Source organism: Mytilus trossulus, chromosome 7 (genome assembly GCF_036588685.1).
Source record: "Mytilus trossulus isolate FHL-02 chromosome 7, PNRI_Mtr1.1.1.hap1, whole genome shotgun sequence".
Taxonomy (NCBI): Eukaryota; Metazoa; Mollusca; class Bivalvia; order Mytilida; family Mytilidae; genus Mytilus; species Mytilus trossulus.
Genome location: NC_086379.1, coordinates 55,707,873 through 55,725,692, shown reverse-complemented (window position 1 = coordinate 55,725,692; position 17,820 = coordinate 55,707,873). Strand labels below are relative to the sequence as shown.

At 32.7% G+C, this 17,820-nt stretch overlaps 1 protein-coding gene across 2 annotated transcripts; it reads left to right on the top strand.

Annotated features, from left to right (window-relative positions):
* The first annotated feature begins 388 nt into the window (after positions 1 to 388).
* On the top strand, positions 389 to 8,835 carry LOC134725336 (uncharacterized). Of its 2 annotated transcripts, none has more exons than XM_063589063.1 (2): positions 389 to 494; positions 7,151 to 8,835. In XM_063589063.1, exon 2 carries the CDS (start codon positions 7,164 to 7,166, stop codon positions 8,607 to 8,609), a length of 1,446 nt encoding a protein of 481 aa, XP_063445133.1. In that variant the 5' UTR covers positions 389 to 494; positions 7,151 to 7,163; the 3' UTR covers positions 8,610 to 8,835. The 2 variants fall into 2 exon arrangements, with proteins under 2 accessions (XP_063445133.1, XP_063445134.1); XM_063589064.1 differs by having other exon boundaries at positions 455 to 494; positions 7,159 to 8,835.
* Positions 8,836 to 17,820: the final 8,985 nt, after the last annotated feature.

Below are 17,820 nucleotides of genomic sequence, written 5' to 3'. Positions count from 1 at the left end.
CACACTTGCATGTCATAGATTTACAGCACGTCACAACTGGGCAATTTCTACCGAAGTATAAATAGGTTGTTTTTCCTTAATGTACTATTAGACCGAAGGTTTTCCCATTTGAATGCCTTTACACTTGTAATTTTTTGGGCCCTTTATAGCTTGCTGTACGGTGTGAGTCAAGGCTCTATGTTAAAGACCATACTTTTACTTTTATTTGATTACTTTTATAAATTGTGACTTGGATGGAGAGTTGTCTCCTTGGCACTCATACAGCATCCTCATATATCTATGAAAAATTAATTCGATTTTTTTACGTTAAAATACATTTTGTTGCGACACAGTGATTTATGATAAAAAAAAACTATCAATTTTGGATTATATAACTGAAGTTAATTCAATACAAAATACTATCAAGTAGTGTGCATTTAAATTATGTGTTGTACCCGGAAGTTATTTAACATGCCATAAACATCGATAGTGTATTCATGTAACACCTCCTTCCTGTAAGTTGATTTCTTAATTTCTCTCCTATTCTAAGTTAATTCACACTATTTCTTTTAACAGAATATGAAACTATTTGATGATAAACACAATTTTTAATCTATAATTTCACTATTTTGTCCTACTAGTGTTAACTTTTTATTATTACCTCCGTTTTTTTGGATTATTATATAGTACACTATCTATTTCTATTAAAGAAATATCTTATGAAGCAAGGGATTTAGAATAACCCTCCTCCAGTCCTAATGAGGAAAAGACGGATGGGGGCGTAGAGTGATAAAATGAATGAGCTTGAAACCATTAATCATTTCTCAAAAGTATAATAAAATACGTGATTAGACACGTTTCACTGTGTCTAAACCACACCGGCAGAATTTGATCGGACTCGATGGTATCTAACGTCCGGCACAATGACGGAACATCAATAGACAGAAGAAAGATAGGTTTCTCCTTATTTTCTTATTTTTTTAATTATATCGAAGAATATATATACATATACAACTATTTTCTATTGTGAGATGCAATATTTTCTTCAACCGTTCTATATTAACGAAGAAATAGGTCAAAATGCATGTCAAAATGACGAATTGAGTGAACCTTGCCTCGAAATTGTTTAATTTCTCTTTAAATTGTTCACATTGTACGGAAAGAAAGGTATGGGAAGATAGATATTGACACGGAGATTGCAAATTTAGTTATTATGAACATGTCAATAATTGTAACTCTGTGTATGGAACGAAAGATATGGGTCATGCCAAAATAGAACTGGCCGGTTTCGTCAATGTATACAACCCGGTTTCGTCATAGATTTCAAAATGCATAACCCGGTTTGGTCAAATAAAAAAAATCATAATCGCATTACATTATAATTGATTATTTAATTTCAGAGTTCAAAAGGAGTTTTGTGGGTCGTTCGAAAATAAGTTCGTTCACCGGACAGCGGCTTATTATTTATATGAGTCTCAGATTCAAATAAATAATAAGCAAATTCCTACTCTTATAGAACTAAAATATTTTAATTTTACTTTGCATTCCGAACTTTTTTAACAGCATATTGAGATTAAAGCTCTTTAAATATGCGTTTTCTATATGAGTTATGGGAAAATATGTTGAACATGTTTAAACTTGAAATTAAAGTTTACGGTCTTAAAAATCGAAACACACAATTGATATGTGATTTTCTCGCACAAAAGAATGGACACCTTTATAAGTAATCTAATCATTCCATGTATGTAATCTTTTCTACCATCGTTAAAAATAAATCTTCTTGAGGATAAACGTTGATGATAAAACAAATGTATATGCATGCATAATCGACATAGAATGTAGGATTACAACTACGGTAACCATGCATTAAAATAAAATGTATTTATCACTAATTGTAACTATACTGTTATGTACAAATTAGTATAATAGTCTCAGGTCATCGATAAAATTCAATAATAATTATTTTGTTAACATTATTAAAAAAAAAACCGAGTAAGTACTGTCGCCATTGTGTTATGATGATCGTACACTGACGTTGGTCAATATATTTTGACAATATATACGGACAGACGGATTCAGTTTATTTCAGAGTGGGCGTATTTCGAACAACTTGTACATACCGCCGAGCGTAGCGAGTCGAACAATATTTTGATTATTTTTTGCTTTACAAAATCGTTAAATACAGGAATAAATATAGTTTTGGCAACCGAAGCCTTCAAGGTGGGGTCGGGGCGTGCAACCTATACGTCATCTAGATTCGCCACTTATCTTATAAAGTGTATAACGAATCAAAATATTGTAAGAAATGAGAAAACAGGGACACCCGGGAAATCGGATTATGTGAGTTGGATTATGTTTATTATAATAAATGCCGAATATCAAGTTCTTTTTATCGATTTCTATACATTTTTCTCAAATATATATAAAAGTTATATAGGAAAATGATAAGGCAGACAAATATACAAATAAATCGACTTGGCCGATATCCTAATAAAACTTATTGACCTTTAATTACGATTTTTTTTCATTTCTTTGCGTTTTTACACGCCCATCCCAATTTTGACAGGACGTATTATTGTATACACCCGTATGTCCATCCGTCCTTCCATCCGTCCGTTCCTTCATCTATCAGTCATTCGGTCCGTCCGTCTAGCTATCCGTCTATCTTTCTGTCCAGCGTAAACATGTCGCACCGTAACTTGAGAACAGCTTAATCTATATAGTTTTCATGAAACTAAACAAAGTTATTTCTTGAAATGGTCAAACGATTTGTAAACCTTTTAGCGAAAATCAAATTAAATCTTTTTGAGTTACAGAACTTTGTAAGTAAAACAGGAGTGTGTTTTTTTTTAACATGTAGCGCCATATCTTAAAATGGTTAATCTTTATTGCATCAAACTTTACACACTTCTTAGTAATATAAATCTTAACTTCTGCATACTTTAAGGTGATGTTTTAAATTTTGTTTTTAAGCGTTAATTAGGTTTTCTTTGTAAAAAAAAAAAAGGGGGGGGGGGGGTTACATACTGCGATGTATCTTAAACATATATAATAAAAAAATATCATAATGTTAATGTTAAAAAAATAATTAGATATCAGTGTTTGCTATTGAGTATTTATATTCCATTTAAAATAAGTTTGAAGATCAGTGGATACGACTTTCATTAGGAAAATGTGTAGTACTATAATTACCTATGTAAATAAATGTAAACACGCCAAGTTTATACTTTATAATACATATATATTTAAATTCTTTCGAAAGACAATGTTCAGATCCGTGTTAACGTTGCTTTTTATAAATTGTTGGTTTTAAAAAAATATAAAAAACCGGGTGATATATATAGACGAAACCGGGTGTTGTGTAGTAAACAACAATGACGAAACCGGTGTATTTTTATTTGACATGACCCATTTCTTTCGTTCCATACACATAAATACAAGTATTGAGATGCTCATAATGACTAGTTTTGCAATCTCTGTGTCAGTATCTATCTTCCCGTACCTTTCTTTCCGTACAATGTGAACAATTTAAAGAGAAATTAAACAATTTCGAGGCAAGGTTCACTCAATTCGTCATTTTGACATGCATTTTGACCTATTTCTTCGTTAATATAGAACGGTTGAAGAAAATATTGCATCTCACAATAGAAAATAGTTGTATATGTATATATATTCTTCGATATAATTAAAAAAATAAGAAAATAAGGAGAAACCTATCTTTCTTCTGTCTATTGATGTTCCGTCATTGTGCCGGACGTTAGATACCATCGAGCTGTTCTCAAGTTACGGTGCGACATGTTTACGCTGGACAGAAAGATAGACGGATAGCTAGACGGACGGACCGAATGACTGATAGATGAAGGAACGGACGGATGGAAGGACGGATGGACATACGGGTGTATACAATAATACGTCCTGTCAAAATTGGGATGGGCGTGTAAAAACGCAAAGAAATGAAAAAAAATCGTAATTAAAGGTCAATAAGTTTTATTAGGATATCGGCCAAGTCGATTTATTTGTATATTTGTCTGCCTTATCATTTTCCTATATAACTTTTATATATATTTGAGAAAAATGTATAGAAATCGATAAAAAGAACTTGATATTCGGCATTTATTATAATAAACATAATCCAACTCACATAATCCGATTTCCCGGGTGTCCCTGTTTTCTCATTTCTTACAATATTTTGATTCGTTATACACTTTATAAGATAAGTGGCGAATCTAGATGACGTATAGGTTGCACACCCCGACCCCACCTTGAAGGCTTCGGTTGCCAAAACTATATTTATTCCTGTATTTAACGATTTTGTAAAGCAAAAAATAATCAAAATATTGTTCGACTCGCTACGCTCGGCGGTATGTACAAGTTGTTCGAAATACGCCCACTCTGAAATAAACTGAATCCGTCTGTCCGTATATATTGTCAAAATATATTGACCAACGTCAGTGTACGATCATCATAACACAATGGCGACAGTACTTACTCGGTTTTTTTTTAATAATGTTAACAAAATAATTATTATTGAATTTTATCGATGACCTGAGACTATTATACTAATTTGTACATAACAGTATAGTTACAATTAGTGATAAATACATTTTATTTTAATGCATGGTTACCGTAGTTGTAATCCTACATTCTATGTCGATTATGCATGCATATACATTTGTTTTATCATCAACGTTTATCCTCAAGAAGATTTATTTTTAACGATGGTAGAAAAGATTACATACATGGAATGATTAGATTACTTATAAAGGTGTCCATTCTTTTGTGCGAGAAAATCACATATCAATTGTGTGTTTCGATTTTTAAGACCGTAAACTTTAATTTCAAGTTTAAACATGTTCAACATATTTTCCCATAACTCATATAGAAAACGCATATTTAAAGAGCTTTAATCTCAATATGCTGTTAAAAAAGTTCGGAATGCAAAGTAAAATTAAAATATTTTAGTTCTATAAGAGTAGGAATTTGCTTATTATTTATTTGAATCTGAGACTCATATAAATAATAAGCCGCTGTCCGGTGAACGAACTTATTTTCGAACGACCCACAAAACTCCTTTTGAACTCTGAAATTAAATAATCAATTATAATGTAATGCGATTATGATTTTTTTTATTTGACCAAACCGGGTTATGCATTTTGAAATCTATGACGAAACCGGGTTGTATACATTGACGAAACCGGCCAGTTCTATTTTGGCATGACCCATATCTTTCGTTCCATACACAGAGTTACAATTATTGACATGTTCATAATAACTAAATTTGCAATCTCCGTGTCAATATCTATCTTCCCATACCTTTCTTTCCGTACAATGTGAACAATTTAAAGAGAAATTAAACAATTTCGAGGCAAGGTTCACTCAATTCGTCATTTTGACATGCATTTTGACCTATTTCTTCGTTAATATAGAACGGTTGAAGAAAATATTGCATCTCACAATAGAAAATAGTTGTATATGTATATATATTCTTCGATATAATTAAAAAAATAAGAAAATAAGGAGAAACCTATCTTTCTTCTGTCTATTGATGTTCCGTCATTGTGCCGGACGTTAGATACCATCGAGTCCGATCAAATTCTGCCGGTGTGGTTTAGACACAGTGCGTTTACACCGTTAGTTTGTGATCTTTCAATATTGGGTGTTTTTTTCTCTCCAAAGGTAATTAGCTATATTATGTTTAAAAATAGTTAATACAGATTCATATTTCATTATTGTATCATTCAACTTTAAAAAATACATTATATATATACAACAAAAGAAGGACATGCTATATGTGAATGAGCTTCACTACCAGTTTTTATGCCCCACCTACGATAGTAGAGGGGCATTGTGTTTTCTGGTCTGTGCGTCCGTTTGTTCGTCCGTCCGTCCGTTCGTTCATTCGTTTTTTCGTCCGTCCGTCCGTCCGTCGTACCGTCCGTTCGTTCATTCGTTCGTTTGTTTGTTCGTCCGTCCATCTGTCACGTTTCAGGTTTTTGGTCAAGGTAGTTTTTGATGAAGTTGTAGTCCAATCGACTTCAAACTTAGTACAAATCTTCCCTATGATAACATCTTTTTAATTTTAAAGCCAAATTAGAATTTTTACCCCAATTTCACGGTCTATTAAAAAATGAAAATGATAATGCGAGTACGGCAATTGTGTACTGGTGACACATTCTTGTTCAAATTATTATAAGACTGTCGATCATTACATATCCTTGAGATTTTCCATATATTTTCAATTCTGAAAGTAGACACTTGTATAGTTTGTGATTTATTGATATAGTTTTCAATATATTGTATAAATGTATTTCAAGACCCTTGTACGTATTTTGAAAATAAAGTGATATACATTAACTGAAGAAGCGTCAGTATCAGTCAATAATAAGGTAGATCATTAGTAAACATTTTTTGAGACAGAATTTTCTGATAATTTGCCAAAATGAAGATTTACCTATGCTTTTTTCAAAAATATAATAAAAAGTATGGGTCACCGTACTATTTTTCAAGCTATGAGTCGTTGAAAATTGCCTAAATTTGGTTAGTTTGTTCGTGAAAAAACACATAAGAGTGCATAAAAAAATTCTTTGAGATAGAATTTTGAAATAAATTGTGAGAAGATAGGTTTCCTAATATCTTTTAAGAAAAAAAAAAAACAAAAAAAAAACAGTGTCACCGAAGTTGTTTTCTTGCCACAAGTAAAAATAAAAAATTTCCCTATTAGCCTAGTATAAATTTTGTACTAAAAGATTTAACTCTCCTTAAATGGCTCATTTGAAAAAAAAAATGATTTTAAAAACCAAAAAGGTTAATATTTGTTAAAATACTTTGAATAATAAAATGAATGAACACGTTTTCTTTATATAAGCAAACAGTTTAACCATTAAATGGCAAATGCGTTTCCAAATTTGCTGATTTGGGCATATAACTAGACCGATTGTGTACTGTGATTGTACAATTCAAGATGGCGGTATACCATGAATCTACCTTATGTAGAATAATCAATAGAAAACAATAAATGTAGTAAACATCTCAAAGTGTACTTTGGTTGGCTAATTGTCTCGGTTAACTAAGGAATGTTCTTAAGCCATTAAATGCATAAACATACACATACCCATGCAAAAAAAAGAATATTGTTTTTCATTAAAGATTCCTTTATAATCATATCTTTTAGATTTTCAGACGAAATGGAAAAAGCTTTTATTAAGTATATCTACAGAAGGCATTGTAAGTTTGACGAACATTCAGAAGTAGTAAATGAGATAGAAAAAACCGTCCAAAGTATTGTGAATAAAGTTTTGGTTCGAGTTGCAAAGAAGTCACCTGTTCTTGAAATTTCCAAAACCGTAAGTGGTGGAAGTTTCTATGAGCAAACAAAAGTTGGAGCCCCTGATGAGTTCGATTACATGGTTATCGTCAAACTTTTATCTCTACCAGGATCAGTCAAATTGGAGGAAGGATGTACACCATGGTACAAGAAAATACACATCACAAGAGATGCAGATATGTACAAAGACTATTTGGAGTCGGAGGACAAATTAAGCAATGAACTATTGACCAGAAAATTTTGGGGAAGCTTATTGGTTCAATGTCAAAATGAAGTAATTTCCGAAACGTTTAAGTATGGGACAATAAGAACCAAAGGATGCAAATCTCGTAAACTCCTTTTAGAATACATAAAACATGAAAGATTGGAAACACTTCAAGTGAACTACGACGAAAATCAAGTTTCCGATAGCAAAGAGCTAGTTCATTTACCTTACATGGAAATAGGAGTAGATCTCATGCTTGCTATAGATTATCCAAATATTGCAGCTGTATGTTCCCATGAAGGTTTTCCTTCAGAATGGAGTGATCTTGTTAGAGAAAAAGGATGTCAATTGGTTGCCAAAAGTTGCCAGTCATTTAATCCATGCTCCAAATGTTGGCATGTCTCCCTAGCTACATCTGAATCAAGTCTAATGAGGGAAATGGATGCAAAACATAAAAAATGCTATCAAGTTTTGAAATACCTTATGATAAGGGAGGTTTCGTTTCCAGGAAAATGCGCAAATTTATCATCATACATGTTGAAAAATGCTTTTATGTTTCATGTTTGTGGTAAAACAAATTGTTCAAAAGACGAACATTCATGTATTTATGCTGTGCTAGATTATATAGCACACAATTTCAGGCAAGGCAAAATGCCTTGCTTTTTGTCTAGAAACATTGATACATGGGGTCCAGTTTTAAAGTTTCCAGCATTAGCAACTAGATCTGGTAGGTTCCCAAATACCTTTCTGGATGAAGGGACCCTAGGCATTGAATGGTATGCTGTCTGTTGGCTTCAGTTATGGTGCAGGGTTGTTCTTAAAGTACAGAGGCTTCTCCGAGAGGTAAAGACCCATGACGATGAGGCTACCCAAGCACAGTTTTATATGATGAAAGAATCAATGATGCTCCTAATTGAATGCTACTGTAAGCACACCAACTTTGTTCAGATGCCTACAGATTCAAAAGACTACAAAATGCCAACAGGCATATCAGAAACTGAAATAAATACACATTTTACTCGTTATTTCAAACGTTTACAGGAGTTATTTGATGTCAAACTTGGTAATTTGGTTTCTGAAGAAATATATACTAATACGTAAATCAATTAAAGAATTAAATTTTTTTAAAGATTTTTAATAAGTTCTAAAGTTAATCAATAATGCTTTAAATAATAATAAGAATATAAAGGGAAAAACAAGTTAAGAGTTGTCTCATTGCCACTCATACCACATCTTCCTATGTCTAAGTTCGTAAATGTCATTATTGCTAGTCTCTTTTTCAACAGTTATATATCACATGAAAAATAAACAGTATAAATAAATTATACACCTAGTTAATATGATTTACAAGCATTGCAGGAAACATAATTAAGATAATGTTACTTCTTCGGCGTTCTTGACGTTTAGCCCTATGGTCTCCAAAGACGGTTGGATTGTATATATAATATATGTAACAATACAGGTAGAAAACAAGCTGATGCGTTATCCTTCTATAACGTAATCGGGACATTACTCGTATCTTACCCAACTTGATAGTCGTCTATGAATTTCACGAAGGGCACAGTACGATATTTTCCGGAACTATTGTTATCTTACTCTTCACATTAGCAAAATAAGGTAGTCTTTACAAAATACGAACATAATATACTTTTTTTTAAAAAAACCGTCTGGTTTTAAGTCCTTTAACACTATGAGGGACACTAATTGTACAGAGTTTAACTAATGAATCAGATCTTTTTCTTGTAATGAGAATGATACTCTCCATACAAAAGAACAATCTTCAAACGAGCCGAATTTTCTGCCGATCGGCCGTAACTAAGCTCGGAGGCAAATAAGATGGTCAACCTCTCCACGTGAATCAGAAAAAAAAACCATGGACCTTGAAGCATACAGTCACTATCACGATATAGTGATAGAAAATAATTCTGAAATTTGTTGGTTGAAATAAGAGGTCCCTAACATGTATTTTATTCCCAAGAAGTAAATAGTTCCTTCGAAAATCGGTTCTGTCCTATTCTTAGGTGTGCAAACCTTGGTATGAATGCCGACTATCAAAACTATGATTGGACGGTCTTCCTCAATAACAGAACTATCGTTTCTTTTACACTTATTTGCTCCAGAATTGTCATTAATTCATAGTCTTCATTTGGGGTATTTAAACCTCCACCTTGACCACCACTGCTTATATTGATATACACATATGATATTTTCGTACAATCATCTAAGACTTTATAAAGCTTTCTTGTTACTTTTACACGATTCTCCAATCATAATATCGTGTAAAGTTATCGATAGATTTTCATTCAATAGGGATAGAGCTGAGTGCGGTCAATATTTTGTGACTCTGAAAACATACAAAAAAATGTATAAAATATCATGGAAATGTTATTTTACCATAAATGTATCTGTCATTCGAATTGCTTTTGCACGGGCTCCAATGCTGATTCCTACGAAGTATAAATGTGGTTTGACATGATAATAAGTTATAAGTATAACAGAAATAAATGGAACTGTTATTATTATTACTTCCGCTTGGTCGATACCCTTGCTAGTGGGCTACAAGTCCCCGATTATATTACCAGTCCAGTAGCCAGTACTGCGATACTGGTATGAAAATACAGATAATGTGTTGTTAAAATTTGCTGTCACGTAGTTCAACCAATCAGTGGAATTTTAATTGTGAGCAGTTAGCATGTTTTACCCCGCTAAATTCTGTGGTTGTCGTTTTGTTGATGTATTACAAATTTGTTTTTCGTTCATTTATGTACATTAATTATGCCTCTTATAGATGACTATATGCGGTATGGGGTTTGCTAATTGTTGACGGCCGTACGATGACCAATAATTGTTAGTTTCTGTGTCAATCTGATTACTCCAATTTCTTTTTTGTACATTTATTTTTAATGCCGTTTTTCATACTTTTATAATAGGAATTATAAATTATAGGTGCTTTGTCTATATATGTTTTTGTGTTTCTTTGATACATATGACATGGCTCTATACTCATACATCCCGTCATTGTGTTATTGTGCTATTGTACATTTTTGTATTCATGTTTTTAATTTTTTGATTATGTGCTTTGTCTAAATGACTTTTTGTGCTTCTTTGGTACATATTTAGGACTCTAAAGTGTGATGGTCATGCTAAAGTGCGATGGTAACGCTAAAGTGCGATGGTATAGGCTAAAGTGCGATGCTTCTATACGCTGATGTCCGATGGTCCGCGAAAATATAGACGCTAGAAACGTAGTTTGATAATGACGTTAACAGTTGTCCATAAAACAAAAAAATGAACATGCCGGAAGATAGATTAGGAATATTTTAATAACAACTTTTACACCGAATGTTCACGACTTATAAGAAATTGATTTAAACTTAATTGTTCTTTGTCTGCTGAAGCAATATGATTATATTTTTCATGCTGAAAGAAGGACTTGTATCCTACAGTCGACCATTCTGCTATATAAATACAAAATAGTATATGCATACTAATAATGTCTTATCCTTCTTCTATTTGCGAACGGATACCTTTGAATTAGTGTTATGTGGCAGTTTACTTTGCGATCCACGTTAAAAGGCTGTCGATTTTAATGAAAACGGTAGCGTCAGTAAAATAGAGATACATGTTTACATGCGTGAATTATAACTTGTCTGCTCAATCTTTTGATTGTACTGTACATTGTAGGAAAATAAAACATGTATTTGTACTCGCTACGAAAAAGGAGAAAGCTCGGCAAACATTGCCTTTCCCACGCATTTAAATTATAGCATACATGTATACAAATAGATACTGCATATTATGATTATGGACTTTCCGTTTTGAATTTTCCTCGGAGCCTAGTCCGCACAGTTGCTTCTAATTGATTAGAACCTCTTCATTGAACATTGATGAATAATGTTTCATTGACAATCATTCTACATCTCTATATTTTGGTATTAACAGAAAAGGATGGATTGAATGAAAACCAATAAAGGGATTTTGCTTGCTAACAATTCTGTGGCACTTTTTTCATGCTTCTTTATGACTTAAGATTGATTGGTTGTTGAATGCTTAACTTAACGTCCAGTGGCAAATATTTCATGCATGTTTTGGACATCATATTTACAAAAAAAAAAAGATAAGAAACGTTTAGGTGTTTTAAGATATGGACCCAAAAAGCTTTCACAAAACGAAGACGTTAAGGCTTCAGTTGGACACATTTGGGAAAATGAACCTCGGAGAAACGGACACAATAAGGTGTTTATAAAAATGACACGTGTGTTTTGGTGGAAAGGATGAACACGTTTCTGATTGTTACATATATTGTGTATAGTAACAAAAACAACAAGTCATAAAACTCATACGTCCGAAGCGCCTTTCTTGATAAACTTTCATCAGAATTGCTCAACGCCAAATATTTAAAATCCAAGGAAGTATAATAACTGAGACAGTTGAAGAGTTGTATTACCTAAACGACCTTAAAAAATAGCCAAATCCATCTAAGATAAACCTTGCCTGAGGGAGTTTCTTATTATTTGAATTTTTTTAACGGACAATTTTAGATTTTTTTTTATAAAAAATCATGTCAGTTCCAAAGTACTCACTACTCAGCTGAAGATACCCTAGGGGCATAGTCCAACACCAATAAATAAGTTTTGAAATAGCTTTCATGTATTTAGTATATATCCCTCAATCATTAATTATTCCATAGCTGGTATTTGCCTGGTTTCCTTGTTACAAGAAACAATTTCAACAAAAGTTCCATTTAGTGAAGTTCATCCTTGCGACATATTACAGCTTTGTTAACCGTTATAGAATATCGGTATTACAGGTGACGACAAACATGGTTCAATAACCATAATTCATTCCTATTGTCCATAAAAGTTACCTCCTGAATAAGTACCGATTATCAGGTTATCTGCATGTTGATATCGTAAAATATCAGCTGCGAGACATAATATGAAGCTTTTTGTCGAGTGAGCGTAGCGAACAAGATCAAAAAGCCTTCATATAATGTCAAGCAGCTGATATTTTACAATATCAATATGCAGATAATCTGATAATCGATTTCTCGGGCTATATTTGCGTGTTTCAGAAGTGGTTTTTTTATTCACCAGCACACAAAAGATGACTTGATAAGTTCGGGTCAAAGTTATTAAGGCCGGGTCAAAGTATTTGACGTCACAAAGACATGATACGGAATAATATTAAGAGCTGAACAGAGTGATATAGACAGTGGGACGACTGATAAGACTTTATACCTGATTTGTACTTGTACAAAATGACACGACGGATGCAACATGTCAAGCACACGGACCTGTATACTATTTTGCAGGGTTCTGTCTTTAGTTTTCTATGTTGTGTTTAGTAGACTTCTATTTGAATGCGAATTATGTATTAGGGTCGTTTTTTTGCCATAGCCTTTTGAGTTCATTTTCAACAAATGATTATCAATTTTATATCTGCCGTCTTTTTTTCTAGTAACTGCGCATACTCCTAGGTTAGTAGTGTATGTAGACGTTTGTAAAGTGTAAGTAAATTTCTGATGTGCAAATACCGTAAAACGAATAAGAAGAAAAAAATCAAGATTAAAATAAGAGAAATATTTATGTGATGCTGTTTCATTACAGTTCATGGAGAATAAATGTTCACCGACAATTTTGGGTTCTGTATATGCATGTCCCAATAATCGTCCCTTCGATTCGGTAATGCCGCTGGTCATATTTATTCTCTTTCTCTGTGTTGTCATAAATGAGGCTTCCTTTTTCGAAAGAACCGTTTAAAATTTCGAATGTTGGGGTATTTGAAACTGACTTTATTGTATAGGTTTGTCGGAGGCTGCACTGTTACTTATATCTGCTTTTATCCCCGTCAGCTCTTGTTCTTGTTATTGTAAATAATTGTCTCATCTGAAATCACACCACATCTCCTCATTTTGATAATAAGGGCATGTGTGTCTTTCTTTTTCTCTAAAACATAATTATTAAACATAATTTTGTATTTTTAAACAAGAAATATAATCAACATTCTCGATTATTAGCTTTATTCATGATTTCACGAATTCGATATGTATTTCAGAAATGTGGCAGATGAAGGGCTGGAAAATTTAATTTTGCAATAAACTTTGTTCTTTTTTTTGTAATCTGAAGAAAGGGTGTTTATTTCTACTTTCAACACCTGACAATGTTATATCAAAATAATGTACATGTTTCCCGTCTCTGAAATAACGCAATGACTGAATAAGTAAACCAAACAAAAGAAATCCGGATTGATATATGTTTGCGTACCATTATTGTTAATTGCATTTATTGATATATATAAGTGGGGTGAAAGATACCAGAGGGACAGTCAAACTCATAGATCGATACTAAACTGAATGGGATTTGCTCATTGTTAAAGGCCGTACAGTGATCTATAGTTGTTAATGGCTGTGTCATTTTGGTCCCTGTGGAGAGTTGTCTCATTTATGACTAAGCCATGGCTAAAAATAAAAAAGACAAGCAGACAAAGAAATGCTCTTCACACAACATAGAAAACTAAAGACTAAACAATATGAACCCCACCCAAAATGGGGGTGAAATCAGGTGTGCCGTAAGGGGTAGCAGATCCTGCTACACATGTGGTACCAGTCGTGTTATTACAAACCCGGTAAGTAGTATAATTTGGTAGGTCACATTCAAAGAAAGGGAAGGGGATTGTAGTTTCGACGTAAGGAACATATCCGATATCATCTGTGAACCGGTTATTCCGACGGTCAACCAACTCGTGATGGCGTCCGTAAAATTTCTGAATGGAAGATTTCAACTTCACCATTTGTCATAGATAAGGGGAATTTAGCGTTTTTCAAACGGTTGTCCAAAAAATTTCATTAATTCAAAATAAACAAAACCATATATAAAAGAGTACGAAAATGGTGTTTATTTGGAATTAACTTTACAAATGCAGTCATACATGTCATTTAAAAAACAATTACATTTTTATCCGCGAAAGGAACATAAGGTAAAACTGGCGAGTGTTTCCTAGTGCTAGCTTTAGTCTAGAATTTAGGGTGTTCCCTACAGAATCGGAGGAAATGCGATTTCCAATAATCCGCAGATTGATCTTTGTTTATTGATTTATAAATATTTGCTAGCATTGCATATGCAGTAGCCCTTCCCTTCCAATCTCCAAGAAAACAATTATTGTGGCACGTTTTAATTATCTCACTTATTTCTCTTTCCCGTAGAGAGATGTTGCCATCAGCATTATAACACACAAAGCGTAGAAAATGTGCATATATAACTGGCGGAATTTTGCAAACTTTAAAATAAACATCTGGTAATAGTTCTTCAAGATTCAGTGTTGACCATGGTATTATATAAAGCATGTCAACACAGTGAATTTTCATGCAGGTCATGAATGAAAACTTTTGATTCCACTTGGTGGCAGCCACTTGTTCTAAATATGTCATCATAACGTCTTCGTGATAACCATCATCAATTAACATTTTATCCTCTCTAGGTTTCGCAAGAAGGATTTCTGTAATCTTAAGGGTGTTTAAAGGCTTGTCCATTCTATAAAAATATGAAGCTAGCAATAACCAGCCATTCATGGCGTCGACTTTGGTTCCAATAAGAAAATGAGCCATGCACTGCTTGTAACTCGAGTACATCCTTTTGTTTTCTTTATAAAAAGAATTGCGTTGATCTTGTGGTAAAACTTGGTTTGCATAGCAAAAGAATAGCATATATAAATCTTTAGTAAAATATGAAGATTTATTATGTAAAAGTCTGAATAAAGCTTTGTGCACTATGCTTCTACTCTGATTCACAGTACACCAAGACAAAGTTGATCGGGCAATTTTGAGTAATATGAAAATAGATTTACTTCTCTCAATAAACGGTGTGTTTATTTCTTTAAAATCATTAAAAGCTGTGAGGTGTAACTTAGGTTTTTGGTAGAAAATGCTTCGGAGAAGCAATGGAAATAGGTTATGCAATGCAACTTCTACGAGTTTTCTTTCTTCCGGAAGCAGTCCCTCGAATAGATTGTTTTCAACTATAAAGTAATGAGGACAATACCCGTACATAAACCAATACATTAGACGACGCTGTATTTCATGAAGGCACTGTACGTTTACAACCTTTGAGCCACAATCATGAGCCACGAACACTGTCATTATATTTATACTACTAAGGGCGTCAATTTCGTAAGTTGTATATATCAAGTAAGCTAATTTGTATGGGTAAGAGCGTGTTTAAACCATATTAGGTCATTGATGGACTGTGAAGTATTTCTATCCTTCAGACTATCTGATACTTAGGAAGTCCATGATTATCTATATTTAGATATGATTATTTAACAAATGCCTAGAAATATAAACAACTTGTGAACACATCACGTTCAGCACTTGACATCGCAAATATAATTATATCTCTCTAAAGTCTATAAGATGTTAAATGTATATTAGACAAGCCATTTTTATATCTATTTAATTTCAATATTTCTTATAAAATGATTGTTGGAGGTCGTTGCATGTATTTTAAAAGTGAACGAAACAAAGAGACCTATAGTTCGTTTACTTCTACGCCATTTAGTCTCAGGTAGAGAGTTGTCTCATTGGCAATTGATGCCACATGTTATAAAAAAATATATAAATTGTTACGCGTTGCATCATATGAGGTATTCGGCATCAATCATAAATTTAAGTTAAAAGAAATATTATAAAAAAAGATAATCAAAAACTTTCATTGCCGAATTATGAACTAACCTTATTACAATAATTCAAAATACATTTTCTGAAAAAGAGCATGACATTTTACTTATAAACCGTAAGCCTGAAAATTTGCCAAGGTGTCATACAACTATGCATAAAGGAAAAAAAATGTGAGCATTATTTCTCACAATTATCACATTAAATCTTTGGCAAAAACCTAGTTATCTTATCTTGCAGTTGTCCAAAACAAAATGTCAAAAAGTAACAAGGACAACCATGTGGTCATGCTGAACGCATGTGAATATAATCTATTGTTGGTTACACTTATTTGTACTTAGGATGATAGTTTTCTCACGTACAAATCACACCACTTCTCTTTTTCATGCACATTCACATTAAGAATGAGGGGAGGTTTTTCTCTCAGATATGATATATGCCACACATTGGTTAAAAATATACCAATTATTATCTGCGTTATACCAAATTTTTAACGGTTTCTATAACTCGACGTAACCAGTTTCAAAATGTCTTTGATTTTCAAGCTCAAGATCAATATTGACATAGCTATACGATTATTCAGAAAGTGTTTGTAGAAGAGACAACGCCTTTCAATTTTAAATGATCCCCCTTAAATGAAGCTCTTAACTAATCTCTTCATCTTAAATTAAATTTCATTGTCATGAGAGGTTTTAATAAATCAACTTATTAAGTATATATTGTGGGAAAAATTAAAAATTCCTTATTCAAATTCATTTAACAAAAGTTGCGGTTTCCTGTTTTCGGAAATGAGTTAGATAGTAATATCTGGTCTTGAAAGTTTAGCAGTTTTACTATGTTATCTGTTATCATCAAGTTAGAGATACAAATCAATAATTTCTGGTTTTCTATTTCGAATATTTTATGATGCAATTTTATTTTTTGTCTAGAGTTCTCAGTACGGTCATGAACCTTTGCCAGTTTCCTTATACAATCCGGTTTGTGATATTCCAAGAAAGTAATATTCAGATAGATAATTTAACTACATTAATAACATAAATTTTCATCCAAATCACCCTCGTCATTTTGCTACACTATTAGATATAAGAAGATGCGGTATAAGTGACAATGAGAAAACTCTGCATCCAAGTCACAATTTATAAAATTGAATCATCATAGGTCAAGGTACAGTCTTCAACATGAAGCCGTGGCTCACACCGAACAGCACGCATTAAAGGGCATAAAACTAAAAAGGGTATAAAACTATTGAGCTGATTAACTAGCAACACTTTTAATAAATAAAAGAAAAAAACACATTTATGGATACACAGACAACTCATTTAGATTCTGTTGCGCATAGATTGACTACGATTAGCCGCTAGCCACAAATCTAAAATAATAGTTTTTCCAGGCATAAATAGGAATACTTGTTATTAGATTCTGGTTTGTTTTATATACCATCAGTAGACAATCATAAATTATTCAGACATGTTTGTGCTTAATTTATTTTTCAAACTAATAAACTACATTCGATTAGAATTTATTGAAAATGTTTCCGGCTGTTCAGAAGTCGAAACACTATCATACTAAATTAAAAAGTTAATGCGCCGTATTGGATTTACGGAAAGTAAATGTCAGAACGGTTCTGAATTTACCAAAAAA